This window comes from Varroa jacobsoni, unplaced genomic scaffold, assembly GCF_002532875.2.
Source record: "Varroa jacobsoni isolate VJ856 unplaced genomic scaffold, vjacob_1.0 scaffold_258, whole genome shotgun sequence".
Lineage (NCBI taxonomy): Eukaryota > Metazoa > Arthropoda > Arachnida > Mesostigmata > Varroidae > Varroa > Varroa jacobsoni.
In genome coordinates, this window is record NW_019213160.1 from 121109 (window position 1) to 138421 (window position 17313).

At 39.3% G+C, this 17313-nt stretch overlaps 1 protein-coding gene across 1 annotated transcript in view; it reads left to right on the plus strand.

Moving 5' to 3' along the window:
• The window catches only part of LOC147753734 (uncharacterized), a 35704-nt gene extending 32041 nt beyond the window's left edge, over positions 1-3663 (plus strand). The window contains exon 2 of the mRNA XM_086967566.1: positions 3248-3663. Coding sequence (XP_086823692.1) covers positions 3248-3458 — 211 coding nt within the window. The 3' untranslated portion in view covers positions 3459-3663. The remainder of the gene's footprint in view (positions 1-3247) is intronic.
• The last annotated feature ends 13650 nt before the right edge of the window (positions 3664-17313 follow it).

Below are 17313 nucleotides of genomic sequence, written 5' to 3' on the forward strand. Positions count from 1 at the left end.
CATAACACTGACAAGATTAGGTAAATTTTTGGAACAAACTGCAAATACAGAAAGGTGGGCGAAAGTGTTTCAAGATGTAAGCCGATTTATGTTTAGCTGCGAATATAAAAAGGCTTTTTATTGAAATAAATGCATCTACTACAGTTGTGGGCCTGCTTCCTTCTGCTTGCCTAACTGCTGAGTAAGATGTTGATCTTTTTTTATTATACCTATATTTTCACTCTACTTCAGTTCCCCTATTATAAGAAACCTCCCAAAAAAACTATAAATCAATTGATATTTTCCGAAGTTTCTAGTACTTTAAGATGTGCCACAGTTTTTATTGACTAGCTTTCCAACAATATTGCTATACCAGGGATTATGCTGTCTTTCTTTGTTACCTTAAAAGTTTGATAAACAAACACATAGTAGATCTCTTGAAAAATTCAATTCTCAATATATGCGTTTCTCAGACTTCATTCATCTTTGCAAATAAAATTAGCACTGAAAGTAACCATAAAATACCATACCAAATACCCACGCATAACAGATCTTACAAGTAAATGGTAAACTAAATGTATAAAGCGCGCCTACTCTTTAAATATAGGGTTCAACGTCTCCCTTTTTGGCGCTGGATTTTCTCCATTTCTCGTCAGCTTATCTGCTACGTTCGTGTGTAGCGTAGGGAATGTGTTTTCAGCACATCAACCTGACCTTAAAACCAAGCATTACGTGCTCCTAGACAAACAGGTTAGTGCCAGGTTCGACATAAATATTGAACGCAGTGAACTCGGATACACTGTTTCCTTGCTTACTGCCTGCTACCTATTATTGACAGCATTGTTCTAAACAAATCATCCATTTCGTTCAAATCAGTAGTTTAACCACCAACTATGTTAATGTCATCCTACTGGAAAGAAAGAGGCCTACATATCTACTGCGTGTGCTATATTTCCACATAATGTGTGTTCGTCTGTATAATATATGCGTCATACACCGAAGTTCGGACTAACTCCAGATTTAGCTTCAATAGGAAAGCGTGCATCACTGTCGCTGCACAGAGGGAACTTTAGCAGCTGGCTACTAAATTTGCCAGATCGTTGCGATCAACGCAGTGATTAGGATCGATCTACTAGATGATCCTGATTTTTGTTAGAAGAACGTACATATATTGGCTTCAGAATTCGGCAATATTTTCTAATTGAACTCCAATAGAAAAGACAGCAAACTGCTATCTCAACGGAGGCGCACAACGTTTACAGCCCATCACTAATGGGGGAAAAGCACCCCAATGCGCGTGCCTAGCGAAGGATATTGTTTCAATTCGCGCACCGAGCCTCAAATCGATCAGCCTGCTACCAAGTCCTCTGCGATCGAAACGATGAAATAAACACGAAAAAGAACGACAACAGGACGAAGAGGGGAAAAAGGCAAAGCCTTTCTGGTACATTTCAGAAAACGGCTAGGTCTTGCCACTATTTCTAACTAGAAACGGGGGTGCGCCCAGTTTCCGTTTGTACGGGGAGGTCGACGTTCTTACGTTCACCTACGCAATAATACACGCAAAAATATAACTCTAATTAAAGCCATGTGACTTCAGTATGCATCATAGTATGAGTAGTTATTCCATTCGGTTAAATCGGGCAACTAAACAAGTAGTGCCTCTCATTTATAGACAGGAGCTTCGACCAAAGAATTGGAGAAGATCAAAATTATAAATACTTACCAAAACAGTTTCTGGCAGAATCGTTTATATCATTGCCACATTTCGTACTTATCTTTCCATCATCATGTCTATGCGAGACTAAAAACAACAATATTCACTAATCATATTCCAGGGAAGCCACCTGTTTGGTGGCAAAAAGGCTTTCGCCCTAACACTCACACACGCCCACACGCTCACACACACACAGACAAAAATATACACACACACAAATACATAGACACGCACACACACACACACACATATACACGCCAACACGCACACTCATACACGCGGACACACACACACACAGACTCTATATCTCGATGTATTTAGATGCAAACATTCGGCTGCGGACATAACTAGAAATTTCGACCACTTTTACACCGATCTGTTTTTTGTCAAAGATTCCTATATAATGCTGGAATTTTATTGCCTATTAAAGTTTGTGTATAATGTGATAGAACGTGTTCCTGTCAGTGTCTTGCAACGATTATGTTTACGTAATGTTAAAGCTGCTATTAAGAGATTAGACACTCTGTGAAGATAAGCTATATTTTTGTGCATCAAGTCGTAAACGAACATATAGGACAGATTTCGCGCGTCTATCGTATACTTTGTTTAGTTTAATGGCAGTTAACGTTTTGCAGAATGAGCGACAATAAAAAAAACTAGCTTATGAATTGCTCCAAAGATGCGATATTCAGACCCACAATAGGACACAAGCATTTTGGATTTCCTCATAGGACCAGTCAAATAAGGCTCTTATAACAAAGCGTAAGTTTTATTTAGTTAAATAACCAAAGATCAGATTATAAATCTTAATAGATTAATAACGGCATATTGTTTAACGACTGCAATACGTATTTGAACTCCAGCTCGACGTTGGTCGCAGCGTTTTAAGACTTTGAATTTTAGCTTAACTAGATCTAAAATCCTACATTAGATACAATAGATACATTAGATATTGTTCGAATCAAAATAGGAAAAACGTTTATATATATATACATATTTTTTGAGCGAGCCAACAACAGTCAATAAATTTATTGTCAACAGATGTTTAACACTGTCAATGTCCCATTAAATCTAGTTTATAAAGGAAATGAGATTAAATAAGCAATTGACTGAATGAAGTGACGTAATTATAAGCAGATGTTTTTTTCAATATGAGATTTTGTGCCATTCGAGGGATGTTTTGATGAATGAGGAGTTAACGGTGTACTCGTTCAAAGTCTAAAAGCTCATAAGCTACTAAATTTGTGTTTCAGCCTGGCGCTAGCTAGGGTTCTCAGTTGAACTTGCTTAAGTTGCAATGTGCTTGCATAAATGAGCTCCCTGTGTATCTAAAACCATAACAATATAGTGTTAAATCTGAGCAACCTCTAATGCTTACCGTAACCATAAGAACGCTTTAGCTTTAACTGAATATAGTTTAAAGCAACCTTTAAGCTCGAATTCAATTATGTAATGCGGATACATCAGGCTTCCAACATCAACAAAGCTTGTTAACGGGCACATCTCTGAGACTTACCATTTCGAAGTTACAAGCAAAATACAATTTTTCAGAACCCCACGTAGAAACCTCAAGAATGGAAACATCGGCAGCTTTCTTAAAGAGCTCTTCATGAAGCGAATGGACTTCGACTCAAAGGAAGACGAAAATGTCGATAGTTATATCTGTGACATTGTGGAGCTTCAAAACAATGATATGCTGGCTACTCTTGATTTGAAAAAACGAAAAAAACTGAAAAAAGCGTCTTCGCAAAAGTTGGAGTAAAAACTTCCTTAAGACCCACTGGATTCTTCGTACTTCGCTCCGACGAATTATCACTATTTTTTCTGACCGCTGGCAAATTGATCTAGCAATCGTACATTTGGCTGTGAAAAAAATCGTTAAATTTAGCTGGACGAGCCTTTCGATGCCAAACAGGAAAATTTCTGGCAAAAAAATAACAGATAAATTGGTTGAGGAATGGGAAAATGACAAGGTGAGTTATAGCCAATACTTTCTAAGTAAATTTCTTAAAATAATCTGGATGAAATGTTACGTCCTTTGGAAGGTGAAGAAAAGTTAATTACTTACACATTTTTTTTATTTAATTACATGTGTATCGTGCACTATATGCCACTCGTAGAACTCGGATCACCGAGTCCTGGTTTTTTTTAATTAGAAGTTCAAGCGACCACACCGAAATCGGTCAGGTTCCAGCCTAATATATGTATAGGTCCAATTCAAAGGGAACTTGAGCATGAGATTGACCTGTGGCTATGGGGATTGCAATTCCAATATTGAGGATTTCACAGAGGATTGCCAGACGATAAGGACGCAACCTTTGCAACGTCATTTTGCATATTTATTTTAACTTTTATGAAATTGGCAGGAAACTACACCTTTCCTGAAAAACACACTTTCCTGAAATTAAGTGTTTTTTTTTTTAAATCGGTTTGGATGATTCTTTTCTCGGTAATCTACTCTAACCTATATACATCTGATTCCGCTCCTTTGCATATACCCGAAAATTATAACACACTGTTGATTCGCATTTATTGTTTATTATTTATTTATTATTTATTATCGTTTCAATAATAAGAGTTTGGCTGTACACAAAAATGTTATGGTCTGTCATTCGCGCTGTTCTATGTTTGCACACTCATTGCTATCCGTCTCCGCCTCGTAATGCCTTCTCTCCACTGTCATTTTTGCCACCTCGGTCCGCCTCTAATGAAAAACAATCCATTCGGCATATTGCGTATCTGTATGCTACTCGCACCAACGTCATGTTTTTTTTAACTTTTCTTCTATTTTTGTTACGGTTTACCGGCTGTCTCTTTTATTGTTGGTATTCTTATCATTGTGGTGTAACGGTTCATTCCAGCAACTATTTTTTTCCAGAGCCACATTTGTGCTTCTGACGCGTTCAGCAAACGCTGCCGTGAATCCATAGTGATAACACATCTCGATATACGCTACTTTGCTCTTATGTATCATCATCCTTACCGGCAACGTTTTGTTCATTTGGTTCCTTCTTTCCGAGCTCCCCTATCCTGCTGTCCTGCCATTGTCCTTCATCAACTTATCAAGCAATAGGAGACGCATCGTCATCGACGGGCAAGCTAAGGCGCCGCATTACACCCTTCCCGTAATAACGCGTCGAGCTCTCACAATTGGCTTATACTTTTAGTCGATAATTAATCAATTGCTCAGTGACTCGTTTGCAGTTACTGCGACTATTTGTTGTGTGTGTACAAATCTGTTAATAGTATTGTTAGTCATAATCATAATGTCCATAGTAATGACGGTAGTTTGTTGCTCATGTCCTAACCGATGACTGTTACTAAATCAGAATAATGAACAATGACGGTAGTCATGGTAATGGTGGATGGTTGTAGATTTGCTTGCAGTGATACCTGTAGCTTAGAGATAATGTCTGCCAGATTGAATCGTTTGCTATGTAAGCAATAAGGTAGAGCTGTTCATGGCCCAAGACAAGCAAGCTTCAGGCTAAATCCTACTTTTAGGGCAGCGGAAGTAATAAATACTACGTAAAAAAAAACAATCGACTGTGATCCTTTTCAACCTGTTTCAGTTACTTTATATTAAACAACGAAACTGGGCTATTGCGATATTTTTCTTTGGCGATCCTTTTTATACAAACGAAGGAACGACAAGGGATCCACTTTATCAGCCAATATGTATATTTTTTAAAATAAGTTTTTAGCCTTTACTGGATGCTAATTAACTCCGCTCTCAGTAAGGCACTAGGCAGTGGGAACCTATAGCAACTATGATTTAACGTTAGCTTATTTTTCTCCTAATTGTGCTCTCCTTGTTTGCGTTACGGTTGTTTTGGGACGATTTGATCTTCGTAATGCATCTACTCACATTATACATTCGGTAGCAGTACGGTTTTACGGAGCTTGGATTGCCATTGGAATCAAGTTGACCACAATATATTAGTCCAGATTCAGTGATCAGTACTCAAAGGGTTGGTCGTAAAGGTTGCTAGTAGCACACTATTGGTCAATTAAAGCGCTCGAATAATAACAACTGTTCTAGCTGCTGCAGTAATTAAAATATCATCTAAACTCTGTCTGCTTTGTGAGATAGTCACTCTTTATTTTCATTCGACTCCGTTAAAGTTTCTTTACCGTTCAGTTAACCGCATTTTGATTTTCCTCGTCCATATTTTGATTTGGCGGGGGCGTGGTTGTCACAACTCTCGCTTGAATCATCGCTCTTCTAATCTCACTTTATTCGTCTTCTGGACCGCATCTGCTTCTGGGAGAAAAAATGATAATGGACCGCCATCTCCGCACCGATCTTGAGGCCCCTGACGATATGACTCCGGAGCTTTACACTGCGATGCGTATTTGTCTTCCGCCTCTAAGCAGCGGACACAAAACGGGCTGTATACCAAAAAGCAACGGCCTTACAGGCGGTACAGCTTTATAGGATATGTTAAAAAATTAAACAATGTCTGAATACAATTTGAAACAGAACATGAGTGAAAGGGTTACAGTTCAGATCGTCCTTGATCAAACTTACGAAACAAAAGTGCTGGGCATTTTGATTTACGCCGCAGTGGGAGTTGATTTGGGTCCGATAGGTCGGAGGCCCAGCTTTTGGGAGAGCAACGGTAGTTGGTTGGCAGATCACATACGGTGACATACGATTGTGGGACCCATGATCGACATCGAAGCTAGCAGAGGACGCATCAGTTAACCGCGGTCATGCTTGTTAATAAAACTATGGCAAAATGGGCTGTTGATTGTTTTGAGTGGTCGACCCCTAGAGCCTGTACCGTTGAATGATAGGAGTGATCGCAGATAAAGCAGAACGTCCGTCACGAAAATATGTGGATGCCTGTTGATATTATCGTTTATATCATATTTGCTGAACATCTATCTCCGTAGGTAGACCAGTCTTGTAAAGGAGAATCAAGCAATGAATAACTTTGTGCCCTTCAAACCACCTCTAGGCTATCGTAGTTGATTTGTGATCAATGAAGAGATCACGCTAGGATATCGTTTGCTCTTAGATTGGCGCAACTGCTCTTTCGACCATGCCGATCCCGCACATCAAGCCGCCGTTAGTATCGATGAACGAGATTCTGCTACAGTTTATTGTGTCCCCGCCATTATCAATGGGTCAACTCTACTATATCTTTGGGGACGCCGAGGAAGTAATGAGCGCCACTTTGTGTAGGCCTAAACCACTAAGCGGGTACCCTCAAAGCTGCTTAACATACCCAAAATAAGGCTAATTTAATTAAGTATACAAGGTTTAATATATGTAATTGGCGTTAGTTCTTAAATAACTATTTCCTAAATTAGCGTAATAAGTATCACTTTCATACTTATAACTGTAATAGACAGGTTCGGATATAAATCTGATGCAAGAAAGCCAACGCTGGCCCTTCTCTTTCTCTCTGGTCTTTTTTTCTGCTACATTTCAATTATTCACTAGTTTTCAGGTTAATTTCAATGGTCTTCGGGCTATGCATCTTTTTAGTTTTTTCTTATTCTTGTAACAGTTAAGTTCATACCCGTGGTTTTTGGCGTGGGAGAGCCAAAATCACAGAACGCGCAAAAACCGTTAACTGGAGCTTCGCACGTTTCCAGGATTATTCTGCTGTCCGATAAACTGGAGGCCTTCTAGTAGCGACAAAGATTCATGATGATAATAGTAATAACAATAAGGACGGAGCGCCCAAGGCCGCCGAAATCGGACCGGACTATTTGCTGACCGTAGTTTGCACCAACAGTTTGGATTTCACAACGCGTCTACAACATGATCAAGCCGCCGATATCATGACACAGCGGCAGGCTTGATTGCTGTGTATCCTCGACAGGTTCATTATTTGTATTGGTACTGCGGAAAGACCGACATATTGATCTCGTATCCTTATGCGTCCCATTTGAGAACGTTAACCAGGACAATCAACTTCACCATGCGCCGCCCAGGCCGGCTTTTCGCTGCTCAGGGGCAATACAAAGGCAAAAAACAAGTCGATACTGAGGTGTTGGTGGTAGGGGACACTTGTCAGTCACTTTTTTTTTATCATACATATTTATATAGTATATTTCTATATAGCAGCGTATCGCTTTTACCCACCCCAAAATACGTCATCATTAGGTAAACCAAGCGCAGACGGTCAGCTCTTCTAACTTCTCTCCGGCTCCGACTCGACCGGGCCTGACCTTTGGGCGAAGTGTGCTAGCTTCTCCTCCATTATTGTTAATAATAATTACTATTATTACGGTAATAATAATACTTTTTTCTCGACGATATGATTTTGGGCAATCTAAAATCACGACCGAACCGCCTCTTTCCGACAGGGAAGTCTGAAGGTGCAATAATTCGATGGGCATAGAGTTAGCTGAGAAATGAAGATAGATCAATAGTCATCGAGAGATTAAAGACACGCTAGAACTTTGTTCCACCTTCTTGAAATGAATTGGCGAACGCTAAAAAGATCTCGGCTGCTCTCGGTGGCCAGCGAGCGTACACTCCCTTGGATTTGAGCTACATATGATAGATACTGACACACTCGGCGCGGGCGGGGTGAGCATCTTCCTCTGCGGAGCGTATAATTTATTCAGAGGGGACAATTGGGGTCAATCCAACTCATTTTTATAAGATTGACTTACTCACTGATGAACAACAATGGAAATAAGTAATCATAAAAATATCGGCTGGTTTGTGGTAGCTCTGTGAAGCAGGGTCGGGCTATATAATGGTACGCTAGTTAGGTGCATTGGGCTAGCCGTAGTTATAGCATTACTAACATTTTGTTTATTACAGTTATTCAATAGTAATAGAATTATATATAATAATTTGTTTGTTTGATTACCTGTAACGAAAGAAACGATGTCGGTGGTGGCTTAATGACAATGAATGGTTCGAATTTGTTTTTCATTCGATTTAATGATGACATTGCATGCTGTGTGCTGTGTACCGTAGTGTGCAGTGTACGTACAATTCATACGAGTCAACCTGCCAGCTTACTCGCAAACTGTCGTTCCATATATTTTCCTGTTAATAATAGACATAATCACCATCATTGTTATCGTTGTTGTTGTTGTTTTTGTTACCATAATACTAGTATAGTCCACCAGATCGTTGAAGATAGACAGACTCGCTTAGTTTTTTGTCGCTTGCGTCAATTAGGAGGGAGGACGGTTGGAGAAAAATCATGATATCATTACTCTTATCGGCAATAAAAACGCTATAAAATGCGCTACAAAGTAATGTGACAACAGTGAAAAATGCCTTTAATTGGGACATCTTAGCGCAAACTGTTGCGCCGTAAACTGGGTCTGTACTCGATCACTTCGCGTCCTGCCGAGGTTCTTCTTTCGCATCGACTCCCTCTTCGTCTCATTTTATTTGGATTATCATCTTAACACATTTCTATATGACACATTTGTATCGTTTCATACTTTGAGGTGCTGGGCGTCCGACATGCAGCGCCCTCTACGATACGCGCATACGGGGCCGCCGGCGTCTAACGCACCAAATCTTGTACGCGCCTAGTTTTCTATTTTTGCATCGATTATAGTTAATAGCGCATTTTTAAAGTGCTGACTTGTTGCCGCCGCACGACCGAGCGTCATTGTAATAATAGTAGTAGTAATAACCATCAGTTCAACGAGTGGTTTCATCAAACCTTATCGTTGTGGGTACGCTTTGATAATTTCGTACCGTTATTTCACAATATATGGTACAAAATGAATGAAATAGAAAAAAAAAGCAATATCATCACCACAATCATTATCATAGCAGTTAAAAGGAGACATTTTCCAAAAATAATTCATCCTGCTTTATGTAATGTCATCTTTAATGTATAATAGGTACGTTCATATAAATCAACTTACAGTCGCTACCATATTATTATAACTCGGCTAGAGTTCGTCTTGTTAAGTTTTAACGCTATAATGGCTATATAGCGGACATAGAGGAATTCTAATATATAATAAATTATAATAATCAGCTATTTGAATATAATAATATATTACCACTTCATAGTAATAATCATGTGACTAACTAATGACCACTAGAGCTGAATGCACAATTTTGATTGTGCAGTTTGTGCTCGAGCAAGATACAGGCAGATTACCGAAGACCAAGAGGTGCGATTTGTTGGTTCTTCTATTATCAAGGACGCAGGATCTTGAGATAGCCGTTCCATAGGATGCAGGTTCTTACAAGTGGATGCAATGCGCCTGAATCTTGTATGCGTACGCTATAAGTATAGGATATATTCCTTCGTATTTACGGACGGACGCCCCCATGTCGATGGCAACTTCACTGGTTATGTTCCTATAGTCGGATGTTGCGCTGCTATTTCATTTAAAAGGCTCATTAAAATAGTGTGTGTGCATGATTACTGAATTTAACTAGGAAATCTTTTCTAGATTGCATTGAATAGTAGCCAATATTTTATATAATGTTCGTGCACTGCTTGTTTAATAATAAGTCCTATAAGGAGCTGATAAACTAGGGTCGGTGTCAGCTGGTAGAGGACACATACAGTTTAATCTGGATTATCATAACTGACCTATTCTTGCCAAAATCGAAGCAGCCGATTAGCAATCTATGTTCATGGTACGAGTTATGAATGAAAGGGATTCACGGCGTCTCTACTATTAACTCACTGTTCAGGCATCAGATACGAAAAAAAAAACGAGTTCGGTTCGTCAACTGTACTTTCATGTGCATTATAATGCGTGACAAAGGTGAAGTAACCTGTTTTTGTCGTACATCTGGTTTCAATTCTGTTCTGCTATGTTTCATATGCATTCATGCTATTTGCTTGGTTTGTTGTTTGGTGTTGCTTGCAAGTGGGTGCCGGCGAATGAAGTAGCATTGAGTCCGTGCTTTCGAAGATCGCCAGTCAGTCGCCCCGGGCTAGTAATTCGATATTTCCGACACTATCTACATACCATAGATACTACCCACGTTCCGCCAAGAATTGTTTAGGCCCCGATTACTCAACTAATAACAATAGCCGCTGACAACAACCAGTTGCTCGAGGACAGCTTAAAGAAAAACTCTCAGAGGATCGGTGCTTTTGATTTTTCTATTGATTGCAGCAATCAATAGAGAACAGGACTTTGCGCCAACGTGAAGTCCTTCCATGTCTGGTTTTCTTTAGTTTGCTCTTGTTCACCGTTCTAGTAATCGTTATGGTAAAGGACAAGTGATGCTTTCACCTACGATAGGTGCTTTGGAAGAAATCGTTCTCAAATGATTTTCTATGTTTCGTCTTTATTTCGTTGGCTAAATGCGACCAGTATACTTTGGCAAGGCCACGGGTGCACCGTTCACTTAGACATTCTCTTATCTCTTTAATAAAGCTGTCTCTCGTAATACTATTTTCTATTTGTCCACCGCTGCTATTACTGTTACAATTAGGTCTCACGACCTTAATTTTTTTCTCTTCGGACCATATCTAGCTCCGCTGCACCCGCCTCAACGCCTCGACTAACCATCTATTTAGTCTCTTGCGGCAGCTTAGGTATGTCTATTATTCGCCTTCTTAATCAACTCCTAAACGAGTCTAACAATGTCAACCAGCTGGCCTCGCCGAGCAGCTTTGGTTCGTCTTTCTACATGTTGCCTCTTCGTCTTCAGACAGGCCCTCAGTTCACTATCTGCATATCTACCATGTCCTCATTTCCTTATAGAATTATTAGTATTTTCTTAGTGTGTTTCCGTTCGCTTTTCTTCTCGCGCTCTGGTTTTCCTTTGTATCTGCGACTTATAGCAGATTTATATTTGATTTATTTTCATTGAAGCTTTAGTTCTGATTTCTATTTTTTTTTTCGTTTCTGTCTACGACTGCTAGCTTTAAGAACGGTGGAAGCTGGGTGTTGTGGATATTAATGTCAAGCCGGACGAACGCTCGACCGTGCTCCTGTTTCTAACTCTGGCATCATTCATAGTACTATTAGGGTCGTATTATTAGAAGTGCTAAATCTACACACAAAGGAGAGTATGGTTGTGTATTTATGGATATACGCTGTTTTGCATTCACTCCGCCTGGATGGCGGTTTCCAGTGAACCTTTGTCCCTAGTCGATGGCAGCCTCACTTACTTCAGGGCGGCCGCTTATGTCAAACGGTGAAAACAAGTTACGGCTAACCTCAATATTGACCGTGCTCACTTTGATATTTTGTTTTCGTCAACGTTAACGATTGTATGTATATCTGTACTTACGTATCTTTGTTTTTATGAGTGCGCTTTCAACTGTACGTTTATATAGTTCGGTTTCCATATATCAGTCACATTGGCTCATTGACTAGCCGTCATTATTTCACCTCAAGGTTTCGTAGCTCATTACTTTCAAAATATAGATGATCTAGAAGGCGCCTACGTCGCAACCATATTCGCATGTCTAGCGCCATGCGCGGTTCTCCCGACTTACTGACGCTGCCGTTGTCATCGCAACCTGTCGTCCAGCTTCTCTCTACTGTGACTGACATGGCCGGTCTGAGTCTAGGCTGCAATACACTCTCGAACTATCCTTTTTACTCTATAAACTTCGCCGATGAATGAGCAGAAAGTGTTCAACTTTGTCATCACCGGCGACCGAATGCTGCCGGAGTCGATTAAATCATTGATCATCGTCATCATCGCGTTTGTTTTTGTTGTTGTCAGCTAAACGGTTAGAGCAGAAGCAAGTGCGATAACGGTGACAATAACAACGACACGAAGAACGGAGGCGTCCATGACCAGCATTGGCAACGAGACTCTCAAATAATGGCAGTAGCATTGGGGAAAACCTCATAGGGATCAATCGGACTGATACGATCGCCAACGCAATTCACTGCTTACGCACATATATGATTTACTTTGCACACCAATAGGCCTGTGTGTTAAACCATTGTCGTTGCAACATAAAGTGATTTCAAAAAAGCTTTTTTCCTGTCACTGTAAATGATCGTTGAGCCTTTTAACCATCATCATCATTCGTTATAACATAACTTTCTATTGGTAAGGAATGATTATTTGCTTGGTTTCCTGTCATATCTAGGGTTGCTGTTGTTGCTGATATTAACCTCGCTTTTACAGCTCAATTTGTGTTGCTACTACTGCTGTCGTTTTATATGATTAGTTGCTTGTTGCTACTATCTAGTGACTTTGAGAGTTTGAGACTCTGTCCCGTCCTGGAGGCCCTACAGGGCCAGGCGGGTTTCCCAACAAGAAGCCCCTCTCATTCGGGAGCCTTGATGGGCCGGCAACCGTTCGACCGACTTCCGCAGAGTGACTGAATGTGTTCCCAATACATTATTATTGTTGCTACGTTCTTGCCCTTTTGTCGTATTAGCAAACATCGTATGTATATTGTCGCATTGTCGCCTGGTATCGATGATATTGTTACACAGCGAATGGTAGCCGTACTAATTCATTTTATTTCATAATCTTCTATGATATTTGCGCATTGAAGGCACGCGGTCGACAATCTAGATAAAATACATTTATCAGTTAGAGTACATAATAGTTTGTCAGCGCATGAATGCACGGATACAATATGTCCGAAAAGATTGATAATAGAAAAAACGAATGAATTATAATTAGGTAAGGGATAATTGTTTTCTTCATAGGACAATAACAATTAGAATAAATATGAACCATTAGACAAGGATAACTTCCTACTACATTAAATGTTTTATTAAAATCAAAGAAAAACGTTATGGTACTCTCTCTCTCTCTCTCTCTCTCTCTCTCTCTCTCTCTTTCGCTTTCTCTCTCTCGCTTTCTTTCTCTCTGTGTATGTTTGTGTAATGAGACTTCAATTCGCGCGGCTTTCGTAGGATCGCGCGACAACAGTGGAGTGCAGAGAAATTTCAGGGGGTGTCTGTCGGCAAGGAAATTGGCTTCGTACGACTGACCGATGATGTCAAAGTTGAATTCGGTAGACGCGTCGCAGTCGCGTCGAGCGGCCGCTTTGTACATTGGTATTATATATATATATATATAATTGTAGTTGTCACCATCGTTAGTTTTTGATATTATTCATACCATTATCTTCATTATTATTTCAGTGATCTCGGTACTTAATATTATTACTATTATAATATAGAAGTTAGTTAGATGTATAGTGTATTCGACAGTCTGTTTCTAGCGATCTGTCTACTTTCTGTAAATATATATTGTGTGAGTGTATTATCGTACGTTTGCTTAGCTTTCACTGTTCTTTTTATTATTATTATTTTGCATGTGATTCAGGAAGTGAAAGAGACGATGCCGGCCAACGACCCTTCTGATTTATCATTTTAATTATTATCATCGATAACATAAATTGCCAGGAGCGAATCTCTATTAACCAATGATTGGAAACCCTACTCGTCGTTATTTAGCACAGAATCATTACCCTTATTTATCGCCACAGTTAAACCTAAGTTTGACAGTGCGACTTCACCAATATGGTAGGGCTCAACGATCTCCGGTTTCTCTCTCTACTCTTCAGCACCTGCATGGAAAAATATAGAACTATTACAATCAACCGTTAGAATTTCCAGTAATATCATGAGCATTATTACTTATCGCCCGCGCCCTGTTTTATAATAAGTTTTGTTTTTGTTCCCAGCATTGTCAGCATCAATAATATATATATACATAATTGATGATAAATGGGCTGACCTCATTCCAAATCGGCAGATTGGCTACCTAACTTTTAAAAGGCTATTGAGCTATACTCTTCAGTTCCGATAAAGGAATATATGTGTGTGTTTTGTTGCAATAATTTTTTTGTGTGATGTCTTTTCGTATCGGAACTTCGCTGGTCTTTACGTTACTAGTTCAAAGACAGCTACCTAAGCTTTTAGACAACCGATTTGTCAGCCGCGACTGCAATCAGCCAAAATTCATATTTAATATCTCGCCAATCAGATCTCTGTTATAATTATTCGTAAGCCTAGTAAGTATTATCCCTTCATGGTTCTCATTCATCGTTCTATCAAATATCAAAGAAATAATCGCCGAGTTATCATTACTGAGTTCGATCACCTCTCAGTTTGATCGTCATATCGAAAATAATCGAATTCGCGCCCATACGATTGCCCTTGGTTATAAGTCGCACTTATCAATTGACCACAATTATGTAGTAATCACCGATTTTCCCCAATTATAGTAGCCATTATTATCAGTATAATCAATTATCCGTATGTATTGTATTATTATCATCAATTATAGCATTAGTTAATATTATTAAGTAATAAAGGTTCGACATCCTGAGTTTTTCTTTTCTTGTGTCGTTGTCGGCGGAATAGATGTTGTTTCTATTGCATGTCTTTATTTTTGAGGTGGTGCCTTTCGGTTTCTATCAAATTACCTTTAATCGTGACAGGCTGGTCAGTATTATTCAGTATTAGTTCGACTAACCGTTGTGATCGATTAATTTCGAAATTAATAAATGATTAATCAGTCAATATATATAAATGATTAATCTCCGCCATTTATTGTCGGCAGGGTTGTTCACTTCGACAACTGTCACTGGCTTCACCTCACGAATGAACAACCAGGGTCAGCAGTGTAAACTGCTGCATGTTTCAACAACATAAGAGGCGAGCAGAGCGATGGATTTAGTGCCGAAAAGTTAGCTTTCTCTGTTTGACATTGGGCTACTTAAGGCTTGCCGACTTTTCTGCTGTTCATGATTCGATTATCGAAATATTGGTAAAGAAACGCTCGTCTTTTCGAAACGCAGGTCAACAATGTATCGTTTTCTGACAGGATGAGTATAACTAAAACTCTTAAAAGGATTCTACCAATTTTCATATTTATTATTATTATGTATTTTTGACGTTTATTGGTTTTGAGTCCAAAATTGCCAACTCTCCGACAAAAATCCGAAACACTCATTAAGTTAAAATAATATACCGCCCAACGTATATATATCATTTCATGTCTTATGTTTCGCTAGCTCGTCGACTTGCTCCTTGCTTTTTTTTGTGTTAGCGTCTTAGAGGGCATATTGCAGTTATCTTAATTTCCGTAATTTGTCTCATTTTATTGATCTTTCTAAAGCGGCAACTAAAGCGAAGTCACAACCGAGCTTTCATTGTGTCTCATAGTTCACCATCATAACTTTCGTTACATTTGAGTAACGTCACTTTACAACATGATGATCGCTAGATCAACCCTTGCCTCTATTTCAGTGGATCAAACATGCCCAAAACGTCGACTACAGATTTCTTATTTTGTTGTTGTGTTCTATGTTCCCATTCCACTTCCGCGACATTTGTTTGCGAATCTATATCACACAACGAATTCCCGTTGCGCCTTCTTCGCAGCGTTTCGCTGATCAGGCCATAGTTAGAATTGTATGCTCAGGTCATAATGTTGACAACTTTTTCTCTCTTATTCTCCAGTCCGCATTGTGGATTGACTGAAGTCGTTATCAACAAAGGCCACTTTTCAGGCGTAGGACGACTGTGAATGGGGATGTTGCTCTATTTATGCGTTTAAAAGTCATACATGTATATAAACGCACGGCAAACTCAAGTGGCTGTGATAATTAGTGGAAATAGAAATAATGGCCTTTATAATCTAAGGAATCTGATTAGAACTGTCAGAATATTGGTAGTAATAGCAGTTCGTTATTTGCAGCGTTTGATAATTTCATATTTGTTTTGTCGATCCTTCATGCGTACTTCGTACCTTTCGTAGAGAGAAATCAGCCTATTTGTTGAGGCTTTGTCGGCTCATCAGAATAAACCCTGTACGTAAACCACGTAGTGTAGATTGTTAGTGTTTGACAGATATATTCTGAATACCAACGGGCGAATTGCTGTTTTCTCTATAGCCTTTCCTGTTTCTACCACTCATTTTCGAGCAAACAAATAAATCTGTCAAAGTTCAGGAAACGCTCTTATCCTCATCGTCGTCGTCGCCGTCGTCGTCCATGGACATGTTCAACATAAGTGTATTTCTATATCTATGTAACATTCAACCTATCGCCAACGGCGCCTGCTCCTTTGGAGTAGTGTTAGTAACCCTTATAGATATCATAGAACAATAATAATAATCGTCGTAATTGATCATCATTGTATCGCAGTTGATTTTTTTTTATCTAGCTGCCGCAATCCGTCGTCTTTAACCAGTGATTCCTGTTTCGAGCCAATTTCAAGTGCCCTTTCTATATATCTTAATCTAGTCGTGCCCTATTGACGTTTCCATGCATTCACACCAGTGCCTACAACTGTTCAGCGGCGAACCCTGTGTTACAATGGCTTTCCCACTATCGAAACAATGGTACACAAAACAATCATATGGAATACATTTTCGTTGTCCTTCCTTTGTCAGCTCTTCTTTTTTACTAAACAGCAACGAATGCAGACAAAGTAAGACTAAAAATGAATTCAAAATGTGTTTTTTTCTCGGGTGAACAATTTAATGCGTTAGTTTGAATTTTTAAAGTGACACCAACTCTATGGCAGTCGCCAGCCAACCTTTCGTTGCGAATTCATACTGTTGATGTAGATCAACAATAACATGCTTCGGTAAAGTTACTTCTTTACATTATACAACCAAAGTCGCATCACTTACCCATATCTATCCAATATATGAAGGATTTAACTATAAGATTGTTTTTACACAGTACTTAACGCAATTTGCGCATAAG